Genomic DNA, 15,022 nt, shown 5'->3' on the forward strand with positions numbered 1-15,022 from the left:
GAGACACCAGTGACCAGTGGAAGATAGCTGGCCTAGTGCAGGAGACAACAGTGACTAGTGGGAGATAGCTGACCTAGTGCAGGAGACAACAGTGACTATTGGAAGATAGCTGGCCTAGTGCAGGAGACAACAGCGACTAGTGGGAGATAGCTGACCTAGTGCAGGAGACAACAGTGACCAGTGGAAGACAGCTGGCCTAGTGCAGGAGACCACAGTGACTGGTGGGAGATAGCTGGCCTAGTGCAGGAGACCACAGTGACTGGTGGTATATAGCTGGCTTAGTGCAGGAGGCAACAGTGACTAGTGGGCGATAGCTGGCCTAGTGCAGGAGACAATAGTGACTAGTGCAAGATATCTGGCCTAGTGCAGGAGACCACAGTGACTAGTGGGAGATAGCTGGCCTAGTGCAGGAGACAATAGTGACCAGTGGAAGATAGCTGGCCTAGTGCAGGAGACAACAGTGACTAGTGGGAGATAGCTGGCCTAGTCTTGGAGACAACAGTGACCAGTGGAAGATAGCTGGCCTAGTCTAGGAGACAACAGTGACTAGTGGGAGATAGCTGGCCTAGTGCAGGAGACAACAGTGACTAGTGGGAGATAGCTGACCTAGTGCAGGAGACAACAGTGACTATTGGAAGATAGCTGGCCTAGTGCAGGAGACAACAGCGACTAGTGGGAGATAGCTGGCCTAGTGCAGGAGACAACAGTGACCAATGGAAGACAGCTGGCCTAGTGCAAGAGACCACAGTGACTGGTGGAAGATAGCTGGCCTAGTGCAGGAGGCAACAGTGACTAGTGGGCGATAGCTGGCCTAGTGCAGCAGACAATAGTGACTAGTGCAAGATATCTGGCCTAGTGCAGGAGACCACAGTGACTAGTGGGAGATAGCTGGCCTAGTGCAGGAGACAATAGTGACCAGTGGAAGATAGCTGGCCTAGTGCCGGAGACAACAGTGACTAGTGGGAGATAGCTGGCCTAGTGCAGGAGACCACAGTGACCAGTGGAAGATAGCTTGCCTAGTGCAGGAGACAACAGTGACCAGTGGGAGATAGCTGGCCTAGTGCCGGAGACAACAGTGACCAGTGGGAGATAGCTGGCCTAGTCTAGGAGACAACAGTGACTAGTGGGAGATAGCTGGCCTAGTCTAGGAGACAACAGTGACTAGTGGAGGATAGCTGGCCTAGTGCAGGAGACAACAATGACTAGTGGGAGATAGTTGGCCTAGTGCAGGAGACAACAGTGACTAGTGGGAGATAGCTGGCCTAGTGCAGGAGACAACAGTGACTAGTGGGAGATTGCTGGCCTAGTGCAGGAGACCACAGTGACTAGTGGGAGATAGCTGGCCTAGTGCGGGAGACCACAGTGACTAGTGGAAGATAGCTGGCCTAGTGCAATAGACCACAGTGACTAGTGGAAGATAGCTGGCCTAGTGCAGGAGACAACAGTGACAAGTGGAAGATAGCTGGCCTAGTGCAGGAGACCACAGTGACTAGTGGGAGATAGCTGGCCTAGTGCAGGAGACCACAGTGACTAGTGGGAGATAGCTGGCCTAGTGCGGGAGACCACAGTGACTAGTGGGAGATAGCTGGCCTAGTGCGGGAGACCACAGTGACCAGTGGGAGATAGCTGGCCTAGTGCGGGAGACCACAGTGACCAGTGGGAGATAGCTGGCCTAGTGCAGGAGACCACAGTGACCAGTGGAAGATAGCTTGCCTAGTGCAGGAGACAATAGTGACGAGTGGAAGATAGTTGGCCTAGTGCAGGAGACAACAGTGACCAGTGGAAGATAGCTGGCCTAGTGCAGGAGACAACAGTGACTAGTGGGAGATAGCTGACCTAGTGCAGGAGACCACAGTGACTTGTGGGAGATAGCTGGCCTAGTGCGGGAGACCACAGTGACTAGTGGGAAATAGCTGGCCTATTGCGGGAGACAACAGTGACCAGTGGGAGATAGCTGGCCTAGTGCGGGAGACAACAGTGACCAGTGGGAGATAGCTTGCCTAGTGCGGGAGACCACAGTGACCAGTGGGAGATAGCTGGCCTAGTGCGGGAGACCACAGTGACTAGTGGGAGATAGCTGGCCTAGTGCGGGAGACCACAGTGACTAGTGGGAGATAGCTGGCCTAGTGCGGGAGACCACAGTGACTAGTGGGAGATAGCTGGCCTAGTGTGGGAGACCACAGTGACTAGTGGGAGATAGCTGGCCTAGTGCGGGAGACAACAGTGACTAGTGGGAGATAGCTGGCCTAGTGCGGGAGACAACAGTGACTAGTGGGAGATAGCTGGCCTAGTGCAGGAGACCACAGTGACTAGTGGGAGATAGCTGGCCTAGTGCGGGAGACCACAGTGACTAGTGGGAGATAGCTGGCCTAGTGCGGGAGACCACAGTGACTAGTGGGAGATAGCTGGCCTAGTGCGGGAGACCACAGTGACCAGTGGGAGATAGCTGGCCTAGTGCAGGAGACCACAGTGACCAGTGGAAGATAGCTTGCCTAGTGCAGGAGACAATAGTGACGAGTGGAAGATAGTTGGCCTAGTGCAGGAGACAACAGTGACCAGTGGAAGATAGCTGGCCTAGTGCAGGAGACCACAGTGACTAGTGGGAGATAGCTGACCTAGTGCAGGAGACCACAGTGACTTGTGGGAGATAGCTGGCCTAGTGCGGGAGACCACAGTGACTAGTGGGAGATAGCTGGCCTATTGCGGGAGACAACAGTGACCAGTGGGAGATAGCTGGCCTAGTGCGGGAGACAACAGTGACCAGTGGGAGATAGCTGGCCTAGTGCGGGAGACCACAGTGACCAGTGGGAGATAGCTGGCCTAGTGCGGGAGACAACAGTGACTAGTGGGAGATAGCTGGGCTAGTGCGGGAGACCACAGTGACTAGTGGGAGATAGCTGGCCTAGTGCGGGAGACCACAGTGACTAGTGGGAGATAGCTGGCCTAGTGCGGGAGACCACAGTGACTAGTGGGAGATAGCTGGCCTAGTGCGGGAGACCACAGTGACTAGTGGGAGATAGCTGGCCTAGTGCGGGAGACAACAGTGACTAGTGGGAGATAGCTGGCCTAGTGCGGGAGACAACAGTGACTAGTGGGAGATAGCTGGCCTAGTGCAGGAGACAACAGTGACTAGTGGGAGATAGCTGGCCTAGTGCAGGAGACAACAGTGACCAGTGGGAGATAGCTGGCCTAGTCTAGGAGACAACAGTGACTAGTGGGAGATAGCTGGCCTAGTCTAGGAGACAACAGTGACTAGTGGAGGATAGCTGGCCTAGTGCAGGAGACAACAATAACTAGTGGGAGATAGTTGGCCTAGTGCAGGAGACAACAGTGACTAGTGGGAGATAGCTGGCCTAGTGCTGGAGGCAACAGTGACTAGTGGGAGATAGCTGGCCTAGTGCAGGAGACAACAGTGACTAGTGGGAGATAGCTGGCCTAGTCTAGGAGACAACAGTGACTAGTGGAGGATAGCTGGCCTAGTGCAGGAGACAACAATGACTAGTGGGAGATAGTTGGCCTAGTGCAGGAGACAACAGTGACAAGTGGGAGATAGCTGGCCTAGTGCAGGAGGCAACAGTGACTAGTGGGAGATAGCTGGCCTAGTGCAGGAGACTACAGTGACTGGTGGAAGATAGCTGGCCTAGTGCAGGAGACCACAGTGACTAGTGGGAGATAGCTGGCCTAGTGCAGGAGACAACAGTGACTAGTGGGAGATAGCTGGCCTAGTGCAGGAGACAACAGTGACTAGTGGGAGGTAGCTGGCCTAGTGCAGGAGACAACAGTGACTAGTGGGAGATAGCTGGCCTAATGCAGGAGACAACAGTGACTAGTGGGAGATAGCTGGCCTAGTGCAGGAGGCAACAGTGACTAGTGGGAGATAGCTGGCCTAATGCAGGAGGCAACAGTGACTAGTGGGAGATAGCTGGCCTAGTGCAGGAGACTACAGTGACTGGTGGAAGATAGCTGGCCTAGTGCAGGAGACAACAGTGACTAGTGGGAGATAGCTGGCCTAGTCTAGGAGACACCAGTGACCAGTGGAAGATAGCTGGCCTAGTGCAGGAGACAACAGTGACTAGTGGGAGATAGCTGACCTAGTGCAGGAGACAACAGTGACTATTGGAAGAAAGCTGGCCTAGTGCAGGAGACAACAGCGACTAGTGGGAGATAGCTGACCTAGTGCAGGAGACAACAGTGACCAGTGGAAGACAGCTGGCCTAGTGCAGGAGACCACAGTGACTGGTGGGAGATAGCTGGCCTAGTGCAGGAGACCACAGTGACTGGTGGTATATACCTGGCTTAGTGCAGGAGGCAACAGTGACTAGTGGGCGATAGCTGGCCTAGTGCAGGAGACAATAGTGACTAGTGCAAGATATCTGGCCTAGTGCAGGAGACCTCAGTGACTAGTGGGAGATAGCTGGCCTAGTGCAGGAGACAATAGTGACCAGTGGAAGATAGCTGGCCTAGTGCAGGAGACAACAGTGACCAGTGGGAGATAGCTGGCCTAGCCTAGGAGACAACAGTGACTAGTGGGAGATAGCTGGCCTAATGCATGAGGCAACAGTGACTAGTGGGAGATAGCTGGCCTAGTGCAGGAGACTACAGTGACTGGTGGAAGATAGCTGGCCTAGTGCAGGAGACAACAGTGACTAGTGGGAGATAGCTGGCCTAGTCTTGGAGACAACAGTGACCAGTGGAAGATAGCTGGCCTAGTGCAGGAGACCACAGTGACTAGTGGGAGATAGCTGGCCTAGTGCAGGAGACAACAGTGACTAGTGGGAGATAGCTGACCTAGTGCAGGAGACAACAGTGACTATTGGAAGATAGCTGGCCTAGTGCAGGAGACAACAGCGACTAGTGGGAGATAGCTGGCCTAGTGCAGGAGACAACAGTGACCAGTGGAAGACAGCTGGCCTAGTGCAAGAGACCACAGTGACTGGTGGAAGATAGCTGGCCTAGTGCAGGAGGCAAAAGTGACTAGTGGGCGATAGCTGGCCTAGTGCAGGAGACAATAGTGACTAGTGCAAGATATCTGGCCTAGTGCAGGAGACCACAGTGACCAGTGGGAGATAGCTGGCCTAGTGCAGGAGACAATAGTGACCAGTGGAAGATAGCTGGCCTAGTGCCGGAGACAACAGTGACTAGTGGGAGATAGCTGGCCTAGTGCGGGAGACCACAGTGACCAGTGGAAGATAGCTTGCCTAGTGCAGGAGACAACAGTGACCAGTGGGAGATAGCTGGCCTAGTGCCGGAGACAACAGTGACCAGTGGGAGATAGCTGGCCTAGTCTAGGAGACAACAGTGACTAGTGGGAGATAGCTGGCCTAGTCTAGGAGACAACAGTGACTAGTAGAGGATAGCTGGCCTAGTGCAGGAGACAACAATGACTAGTGGGAGATAGTTGGCCTAGTGCAGGAGACAACAGTGACTAGTGGGAGATAGCTGGCCTAGTGCAGGAGACAACAGTGACTAGTGGGAGATTGCTGGCCTAGTGCAGGAGACCACAGTGACTAGTGGGAGATAGCTGGCCTAGTGCGGGAGACCACAGTGACTAGTGGAAGATAGCTGGCCTAGTGCAATAGACCACAGTGACTAGTGGAAGATAGCTGGCCTAGTGCAGGAGACAACAGTGACAAGTGGAAGATAGCTGGCCTAGTGCAGGAGACCACAGTGACTAGTGGGAGATAGCTGGCCTAGTGCAGGAGACCACAGTGACTAGTGGGAGATAGCTGGCCTAGTGCGGGAGACCACAGTGACTAGTGGGAGATAGCTGGCCTAGTGCGGGAGACCACAGTGACTAGTGGGAGATAGCTGGCCTAGTGCAGGAGACCACAGTGACCAGTGGGAGATAGCTGGCCTAGTGCAGGAGACCACAGTGACCAGTGGAAGATAGCTTGCCTAGTGCAGGAGACAATAGTGACGAGTGGAAGATAGTTGGCCTAGTGCAGGAGACAACAGTGACCAGTGGAAGATAGCTGGCCTAGTGCAGGAGACAACAGTGACTAGTGGGAGATAGCTGACCTAGTGCAGGAGACCACAGTGACTAGTGGGAGATAGCTGGCCTAGTGCAGGAGACCACAGTGACTAGTGGGAGATAGCTGGCCTATTGCGGGAGACAACAGTGACTAGTGGGAGATAGCTGGCCTAGTGCGGGAGACCACAGTGACCAGTGGGAGATAGCTGGCCTAGTGCGGGAGACCACAGTGACCAGTGGGAGATAGCTGGCCTAGTGCGGGAGACAACAGTGACTAGTGGGAGATAGCTGGCCTAGTGCGGGAGACCACAGTGACCAGTGGGAGATAGCTGGCCTAGTGCGGGGGACAACAGTGACCAGTGGAAGACAGCTGGCCTAGTGCAGGAGACCACAGTGACTAGTGGGAGATAGCTGGCCTAGTGCAGGAGACCACAGTGACTAGTGGGAGATAGCTGGCCTAGTGCAGGAGACCACAGTGACTAGTGGGAGATAGCTGGCCTAGTGCAGGAGACCACAGTGACTAGTGGGAGATAGCTGGCCTAGTGCAGGAGACCACAGTGACTAGTGGGAGATAGCTGGCCTAGTGCGAGGGACAACAGTGACTAGTGGGAGACAGCTGGCCTAGTGCAGGAGACAACAGTGACTAGTGGAAGACAGCTGGCCTAGTACGGGAGACAACAGTGACTAGTGGGAGATAGCTGGCCTAGTGCGGGAGACCACAGTGACTAGTGGGAGATAGCTGGCCTAGTGCGGGAGACCACAGTGACTAGTGGGAGATAGCTGGCCTAGTGCGGGAGACTACAGTCACTAGTGGGAGATAGCTGGCCTAGTGCGGGAGACCACAGTGACCAGTGGGAGATAGCTGGCCTAGTGCGTGGGACAACAGTGACCAGTGGAAGACAGCTGGCCTAGTGCAGGAGACCACAGTGACTAGTGGGAGATAGCTGGCCTAGTGCAGGAGACCACAGTGACTAGTGGGAGATAGCTGGCCTAGTGCAGGAGACCACAGTGACTAGTGGGAGATAGCTGGCCTAGTGCAGGAGACCACAGTGACTAGTGGGAGATAGCTGGCCTAGTGCAGGAGACCACAGTGACTAGTGGGAGATAGCTGGCCTAGTGCGAGGGACAACAGTGACTAGTGGGAGACAGCTGGCCTAGTGCAGGAGACTACAGTGACCAGTGGAAGACAGCTGGCCTAGTGCAGGAGACAACAGTGACCAGTGGGAGATAGCTGGCCTAGTGCAGGAGACAACAGTGACTAGTGGGATATAGCTGGCCTAGTGCAATAGACCACAGTGACTAGTGTGAGATAGCTGGACTAGTGCAGGAGACCACAGTGACTAGTGGGAGATAGCTGGCCTAGTGCTGGAGACCACAGTGACTAGTGGGAGATAGCTGGCCTAGTGCAGGAGACCACAGTGACCAGTGGGAGATAGCTGGCCTAGTGCGGGAGACAGCAGTGACTAGTGGGAGATAGCTGGCCTAGTGCCAGAGACAACAGAGACTAGTGGGAGATAGCTGGCCTAGTGCAGGAGACCACAGTGACTAGTGGGAGACAGCTGGCCTAGTGCAGGAGACAACAGTGGCTAGCGGAGTTGTACTGTATGGAGTTACTAGTGGCCTTACTGTAAGTGATTAGGCTGAAATCCAGGTTTCCCAGCAAATGACAATAGTGGAAACTTATATTTATTACAAGAGCCCCAGCAATTGTTCCCTTTCCGTTTCTCCAACATGAAATACTCCCGGGTAAAAGATTAGCAGCAATAATATGATTTTTATTAAGTCACAGCTGGTACATCTAATTATTGGGAGGTGTGCCTGCTGGCTGCCTGCAAAGTCTGTAATTAATATGTCACTGAGACAGGAGGTTCCTGCTAAAAACAAAGCTATTGTCACTGCGCGGTTTCCAGTCGCATGAATCAGACTGTAGAGGAGCTGAGCACAGTGATCACTATCTGCAGACCTCAGCTATTAATGTCAGCCAGCAAGTTATAATGTCAGATGAGAGTCACCTGCAAGTGGCTGGAAATCATAGGGAACTAGAGACAGTTGGGGGGTCTCTGCTCTAAGCTGTTTGGATGCGGCATTTGCAGGCATCGGGAATTTATTTAATTTTTATATTTTGGAAATTAGAGTTCCTGCTTAATGCTGTAAATCAGACCCCACCATTCCAGACATCGATGGCCAATAAATATTAGACAGACATCCGCACACTTTTTCCTGGACATTTCCAAGTTCCCTTTAGCTGTTTTGGTGACTCCGCATATAACAATTGTTATGAGACCCCTGAGACCTGACTTTTGTCATATTATCAAAATAGAAGACTCTAAGGTCTCCTGCTCCATCCTTTTCCAATACAATGCGCCCACTATTCCTGATCACGTTATCGATCAATTCAGAAACCTCCGTCTGATGATGTTTCATCTATTGTACCCTACGGGCGAACCGATCTCCTTACACTGAGCTGAAATCACGATCATCTTTTCACATAAATGACCAGATTGGGTAGATGTACTAAGCCTTGAAGTGAAAAAAAGTACCAACCAATCAGCTCCTAACTGTCATTTTTCAAACACAGCCTGTAAAGTGATGTTAGGAGCTGAGGTTGGTGCTTTATCTCTTTCCACTTAATCACGCTCCAAGGCGTAATATATCTTCCCCTAAGTCCCGGGTTCAAGGAGACAAGACTTAAAGGAGTGAATTCAATCAGGTGCTGGTCGTGTTCTACAACGCGATTCCGGATTGCACCTACATTGCAGATTTCTGTTCGCCCCAAATCCACAATGTGCGGGAAAAAAATATATTGCTTTAATAAAATAAAAATAAAAGTGCACACTGGCATTGCGCCCTCTATTTGAATTGACCCTTTAAAGTCTCTTAGATTCATCTATCTCAGCCTGTGACCTATAACACAGTGAACCGATACATCGGGCGAACTGTAATAGGGTTCGAGTTTTAGTTTAAATCCACCTCGCACCTTCTCGCAGTCAGTGCCGGGACTCACAAATGTAATAGTCTGTGAACTTTTGAGCTCGAGGCTACTACACTATGCGAATCTGTGCGAGTATTTCCCTAGGTAACCTCACACCTTTTAATGTGACTAGCATTAAAAGGTGCGAGGTATACAGAAGCCTTCACAGATCAGTGAGATCCATGCAGGCTTCTGTCTGAGTGTTTTTTTAAAAAATTATGTGAACCAACTCCCCAGAAACTTAACAGCCTGTGCTGATTTTTAACATACAGGGGACAAAATGCATAGGGGACCCCTGTATTTTAAGTACCAGCACAAGGCTTTTCTGATCCGGTCCTGGTTTTGGAAATACAGTGGACAAAACGAGCAGGGTCTCCCGTAATATCCTTAACCAGCACCGATCTCCAATGATGTAACCGCAAGGTTACTTGAGGTGAACCTTTTGGTTACAATGTAGCGATTCCCACCATAGACTTCAATGGAGATTTCACACCATTGAAGTCTATGGAGGAGACAGGCTGACCGCGCACAGCCAATCAGCAAGCAGCTCCAACGGGGGCGCCCACTGATTGGCTGGTGGCTCCTGCAATGACTGGGCACATGTGAGCCCCAGTCGTTTGCACGGAGGAAGGGTATGTCTACACATATACCTTTCCTCCTGTCCAGCATGGTTTCGGGATTTTTTAATTTTTTTTAACCCCCTGGATGCCTACATGGACTAAAAAGAGGACATGATCAACGCATAGGAGAGGTGAGAATTGTTTTTTTTTTTTTCAGGTAACCGTGTATTCTACATGGAGAAGGGGACGTGAATGCTATAGGGATACCAGGTGAGTATGTGAGATAGTGAGTGTGAGTGTGCATGTGTGTGTGTCTGTATGTTTAAATAAAATTGTACTGTCACAGTGTGTCTTGTCTTTTTTTTATATATATTTTGCCCAACATGCTGGTACTTGGGGGAGGCTTGCTGGGACCTGTAATTCTATTGCAAAAGACAATATTTACACTATCTATCTTTTACACCACACATTTACACTATCATCCTGGCACCCACGGCCAGGGGTGCCGGGGATAACCCTGGGCTATCAGCCCAGGCCTTGGATGCCCTGGAGAGGGGGACCCCTTTATTGTGAAGGGTCCCCACCTCCCTAGGGATCCCTGGCCTGGCCTGACTAGTGGTCAGGGGTAATGCTTTGGCCAGGGTTCCCCTGGTTGTGGTATTACCCCCCCAGGGTTTCCCTGGCTGTGGTATTACCCCCCTCCCCTGCAGTAAAGTGTCCGCTGCTGGATATGGAAATTACAGGGGAGCCTTACTAATTTTGTCCCCTGTATTTCCACAACCAGGATCAGATCAGAAAAGCCCTGTGCTGGTACTTAAAATATGGGGACCCCCTACAGATTTTGACCCCTGTATTTTTAGAACCAGGACAGGCTGTAAATAGCCCAGTGCTGGTTCTTAAAATACAGGGGCCCCCTACACAGTTTGTCCCCTGTATTTTAAAAACCAGCACTGGCTGTACAGAGCCCGGGGCTGGTTATGCTTCTGGGGAGAGGGTGCACGTCTTTTTTTTATTTTTTAAGTGTTTTCATATGTACACAGAAACATGCAGGTATCACATGGATATGTGCATGTTTCTGTGTTACTCTGACTTGCTCGGGATAAACTCGCTATACTGAAGCTGGTCTATTGTGTTTGCGAGTTCTCAGGCAGTAATAGTGAAGCACTGAAGCACTCGCACCCTATTACATTGCCCGAGTTCTATCTAGAGAATGGGGAAACATCTGGATGCGAGATGTTTTTTTGCGAGTTATAGTAAAACCCGAAAAAGGCGAGTTTTCCTGTAGTCGCACCCTATTACATGTGCGAGAGAGTAAAAATTGTGAGTTTACCGTTAAAATCGCATTTTTAACAAATTTGCAACCTATTACATTTGGCCGATCGTCTGAGACTGATACATCGTTCTGCCAGTAACTTTCACTACTCTGTGTTAAGGGTATATTTACTAAAGGTCAACTTTTATCGATTTCCATCGATTTAAAATCGATTAAAATTGATGTTGTTTTTCTTGGGCTAAATCACGGTAATGGACAATTTTTGATTTTTTTTTTTTAAGTATTAATAAATGTGTGAATTATCACCAGAAACACAACATCAATATTGATTGATTTTGATTGATTTTAAATTTATCAAAATGGTTTAAAATGGCCCCTTATAAGGCCATATTCAATTTTCGCTGTTTGTTTTTTGCTGAGGACGTAATTTTTGGCATTCTGCAATTATCCCCGTATTCAATTCTGTTTACTTGTCGCAGGTGCAAAAAGTCAATGGGAAAAATCTGCGAAAGGTTTTCACCTATGAATAGGTGTCGACAAGTAGTGCACAATTGGGGTTTTGGGGTGCAACTTTGCGGGAACCCCCTAGAACCCCTTTTACAGTCCCCCAAAGCTTAACTGTGTAAAAAAATTACTTTAAAAAAACACTGGACACCCCAAAAAAGTGCTTTCGTTTTGGGGACTATAAAAAAAAAGGTTGGGGAACAAACTTTAAAACTAGCGAACTAGACTCAGGGGGATGCCGAAGTATGCCCCAGGTGTTTTTTTTTATTGCGGGTGGTTGCGGCAGGTGGATTTTTAATGATTTTTAAAAGTTCACTTTAGCCACTTAAAAATATGCTTGCGCCCATTTTCAGGTACCCCAAATCTGCTGGGACTACTTATTTTGAAAAAAAAAAAAAAAAAAAACTTGCTAAATGCTATTCTTCACCCCTTATGCAAAGTCGCTAAACTGCACCTAATGAGAACCTTTAAACACCCCAAATACCTTCAGCAGGGCTATTCAGGGGTACTCAGTGAACCCCCATGTCGGAGCATCTTCTGGGGGGTGTCAGGCTAATTTCCCCAAAAAATTACAGCACTTTTAGCTTGTGTCCGTTTTGCCAGCTCCCGTTTTCGGAAATTTCAAATTGAATACGGGGAAACACGGGGACGAGCGCGATACTTTATCCCTGACCAGCGGCGATGATGGCGAAAAGTCCGGAAACTGACTTTTCGCTCCTAATTGAATATGGCCCATGGTCTCATATACTCATAGTTAGGGGGAGCATTGGACGTTGTAGGAAAGCCTACACCGAGAAACGTGTTTTATATATTGTATAGTACATTAGTAAAATACTATAGTGCAATGAGCTGTAACCTATAGCAACCACAGTCTTTTTTTCTAGCGCTATTAAGAACATGAATGTGATTGATTGCAGTGGGTTTAAATACATTAGATAAGTTAAACTGTATAACTGAAAAGCATGGATATACATTTTCCCCTATGGATTTTGGACATATAATTAACCAATGAACTTGTTTCATCCTCAGCCCTAATTCCTAGTGGTAAATTTACTAAGGTGAGAGTTTTTAGAAGTGGAGATGTTGCCCATAGCAACCAATCAGATTCTACTTATCATTTAACTAGCACCTTCTAGAAGATAATAGCTAGAATCTGAATGGTTGCCATGAGCAACATCTCAACTTTAGTAAATTTACCCCCTAGAGCAGTGGTGTCAAACTCTGGCCCTTCAGTTTTTGTTTGCCTACATATCCCAGCATGCCCTGCCACAGTTTTAGCATGCTCTAATAGCAAAACTGTGCACTGCATGCTGGGATGTATAGTTCCACTGCAGCTGGAGGGCCCGAGTTTGACATAACTGCCCTAGAGTATATCTTGTTTATGTGCCAATAATTAGCAGAAGTTTTAACGAACTCTCGTAAGATCTGTAGGAAACTGAGTCGATCGGCTTTCTGTGGCTGTTCCCTTCTGTGGCCGTTCCCTTCTCTGGACGTTCCCTTTTGTGGCCGTTCCCTTCTCTGGACGTTCCCTTCTGTGGCCGTTCCCTTCTGTGACTGTTCCCTTCTCCGGCCGTTCCCTACCTGGCCCTTCCCTTCTCTAACATCTGCAGTTCTGCAGCAACTCTATCCTTCCCCAGTCCTTTACTACTATCTATAATTTCAGAGCCAAATTAACAATGGGGTGGTTAGAGCTACAGCTCCAAGCCTCCAGATACAAATGATGATCATCCGCCCAACTGGCCACACTGTCAGCCTTAAAGTAAATCCAATGATGTTGTGTTGGACATAAGATCTTGGAGCCCCCCTCTAAGCAGATGAAACACTCGAACAATTGCAGGGCCTCCCTACAACAATGCTTCTCTATCTCCCCGGGGATGCGAAAAGTGTTGGGTACCTGGATACTGGAGTGGGATGTCTATCTTGGGCCCGATGACGTAGTGTCCCTCTTCCAAGCTGTGGGCGGTCACCGTTGTCCACTGTCGGCAGGAATGAATCAGTATAACATCCTGGTCGCTGACCCCTTCCACATACTCCCCTGTAACAAGACATTTGTCATCAGTGTCTAGTCTCCAACACACATGCCAGATGATACTGTAACCCATAGAGCTGGAGAGTAATCAGAGTAATTAATGTATGTATGTACTGTATGTATGCTTGTACGTGACATGAAATAAGAGGACCATGACATTAGACCAAGAGTTTAGAAATAACAGCCGTACAAATTATTTTAATTTCAGATTATCTTCCAGGGCACTAAGTAGATTTATTTATTTATTTACTAATAGCCTAAAAGTAAAACCCTAGTAGAAAATATAATAAATTACCGAAACACTTCTCCAAACAGAAAATCACAGGCCTGAGGCCAATAAAGGTGATTCAAGCCAGATTAACATCCTAGTAGAAACGATAATAATAAACTTCTACAGCCAGCAAATCACAGGCATCAGGCCAGTACAGGTAAATGGAGATGGAGTAATGAGAAAGTAGTCTATACACTAATACAGCAAGGTAGTCAAAGCCCATAATGAAATGTGGTGCAAAATGGAATTGTGCTTGGAATCTTCCACCCACCCTTATGTTGTATATTAAAAAGGGCATCCACAGTTTAACAAACCAAGCAATTCAGTGGCAGGGACTGCAACTTTTTTTTCCTGAAGTGCTTAGTTTTTTTGGGCCCCTTTAAAAGAAAACAATGTGGTGGTTAAACCAATCTACTAATAGGTTTAAGATTAACAGTGTGCTCACGGTTCAAGATTTCATCAACCTCATCATCACCATGATATCTGTTGTTATTATCGTTATCACACAATATTAGCTCATCTCCACTGGAATCCACCATTTTAGAAGTCTCTGTTTGTAATTGGTGGTAAAGGTATTACTCATATAGTTCCTTTTGTTGATCATCAGATTTATTAAGTAGCTTCTTATGCCAATCGCTCACAAGACTACCAGCTGTGCTAAACACTCTTTCTAAGTACAAACTGGAGTGTGGGCAGCTTAAGTACACCACAGCTAGTTTATACAAGGGGCCCCACATTGCCTTTTTTTCTCTCAGCATTCAAAGAGACTGTGTGAGATGCTAATTTTTTCATTATCATTAAATTAATCCTCCATTCTATTGATGCTTACTGTATCAGATAAGGCCATGGTAGAGGTGTCAATATATGTGGGCAATTGTTTTAAGCCTGACTAGATGTCATAATGTTTCACTCTGGTGCTCTGGGTTGACTCATCATCATCTCCAATGGGTCTCTTGGAAAACTTAATGTTTTTCCTGGCAGCAGCATTTGCAGGAGAAACTGAAGCAGGAGATGTTGTGTCATATGCCACTTGTCATGTCATGAGCTGACAACTTGCTTGCATGGTGTAACCCAGGCACATATACCTCTCTCCAGGGGTAACCTAGGTGTATTTATTACTGTTCTCCCCTGGGGTAACCAAGTCTATTTACTACTGTTCTCTTCTGGTGTAAAATCTGGCATTTGTTACCCTTGCAGAGCTGGTAGCATCTTCAGGTATGTACGACTCAATACACTACATAAAATACATCTTTTGTGAGCACATTTTTTTGCTTAAACCACGTCCAACTCTTTGTAAATCCCATGAAGTAAAATAAAGTCTATAACGTATAATAATAATAATGAGTTCTGAGCTCTTAGATCAGATCATTAGTGATTTTAAAAAGAAGTCTCTCATGCCTGGACTGTAATGACCAGGATGGGCAGCCGGGGCGACTTCCTGTT

General features: G+C 48.5%; 1 protein-coding gene across 1 annotated transcript in view; it reads right to left on the reverse strand.

Moving 5' to 3' along the window:
• Nucleotides 1-15,022, reverse strand: part of GAREM2 (GRB2 associated regulator of MAPK1 subtype 2) — a 118,307-nt gene that overhangs the window by 49,384 nt on the left and 53,901 nt on the right. The window contains exon 2 of the mRNA XM_088481745.1: nt 13,174-13,314. Within this exon, the coding sequence (XP_088337871.1) occupies nt 13,174-13,314 (141 nt within the window). The remainder of the gene's footprint in view (nt 1-13,173; nt 13,315-15,022) is intronic.

This window comes from Taudactylus pleione, unplaced genomic scaffold (assembly GCF_031769625.1).
Source record: "Taudactylus pleione unplaced genomic scaffold, aTauple2 ptg000277l, whole genome shotgun sequence".
In the NCBI taxonomy this organism is placed as follows: Eukaryota; Metazoa; Chordata; class Amphibia; order Anura; family Myobatrachidae; genus Taudactylus; species Taudactylus pleione.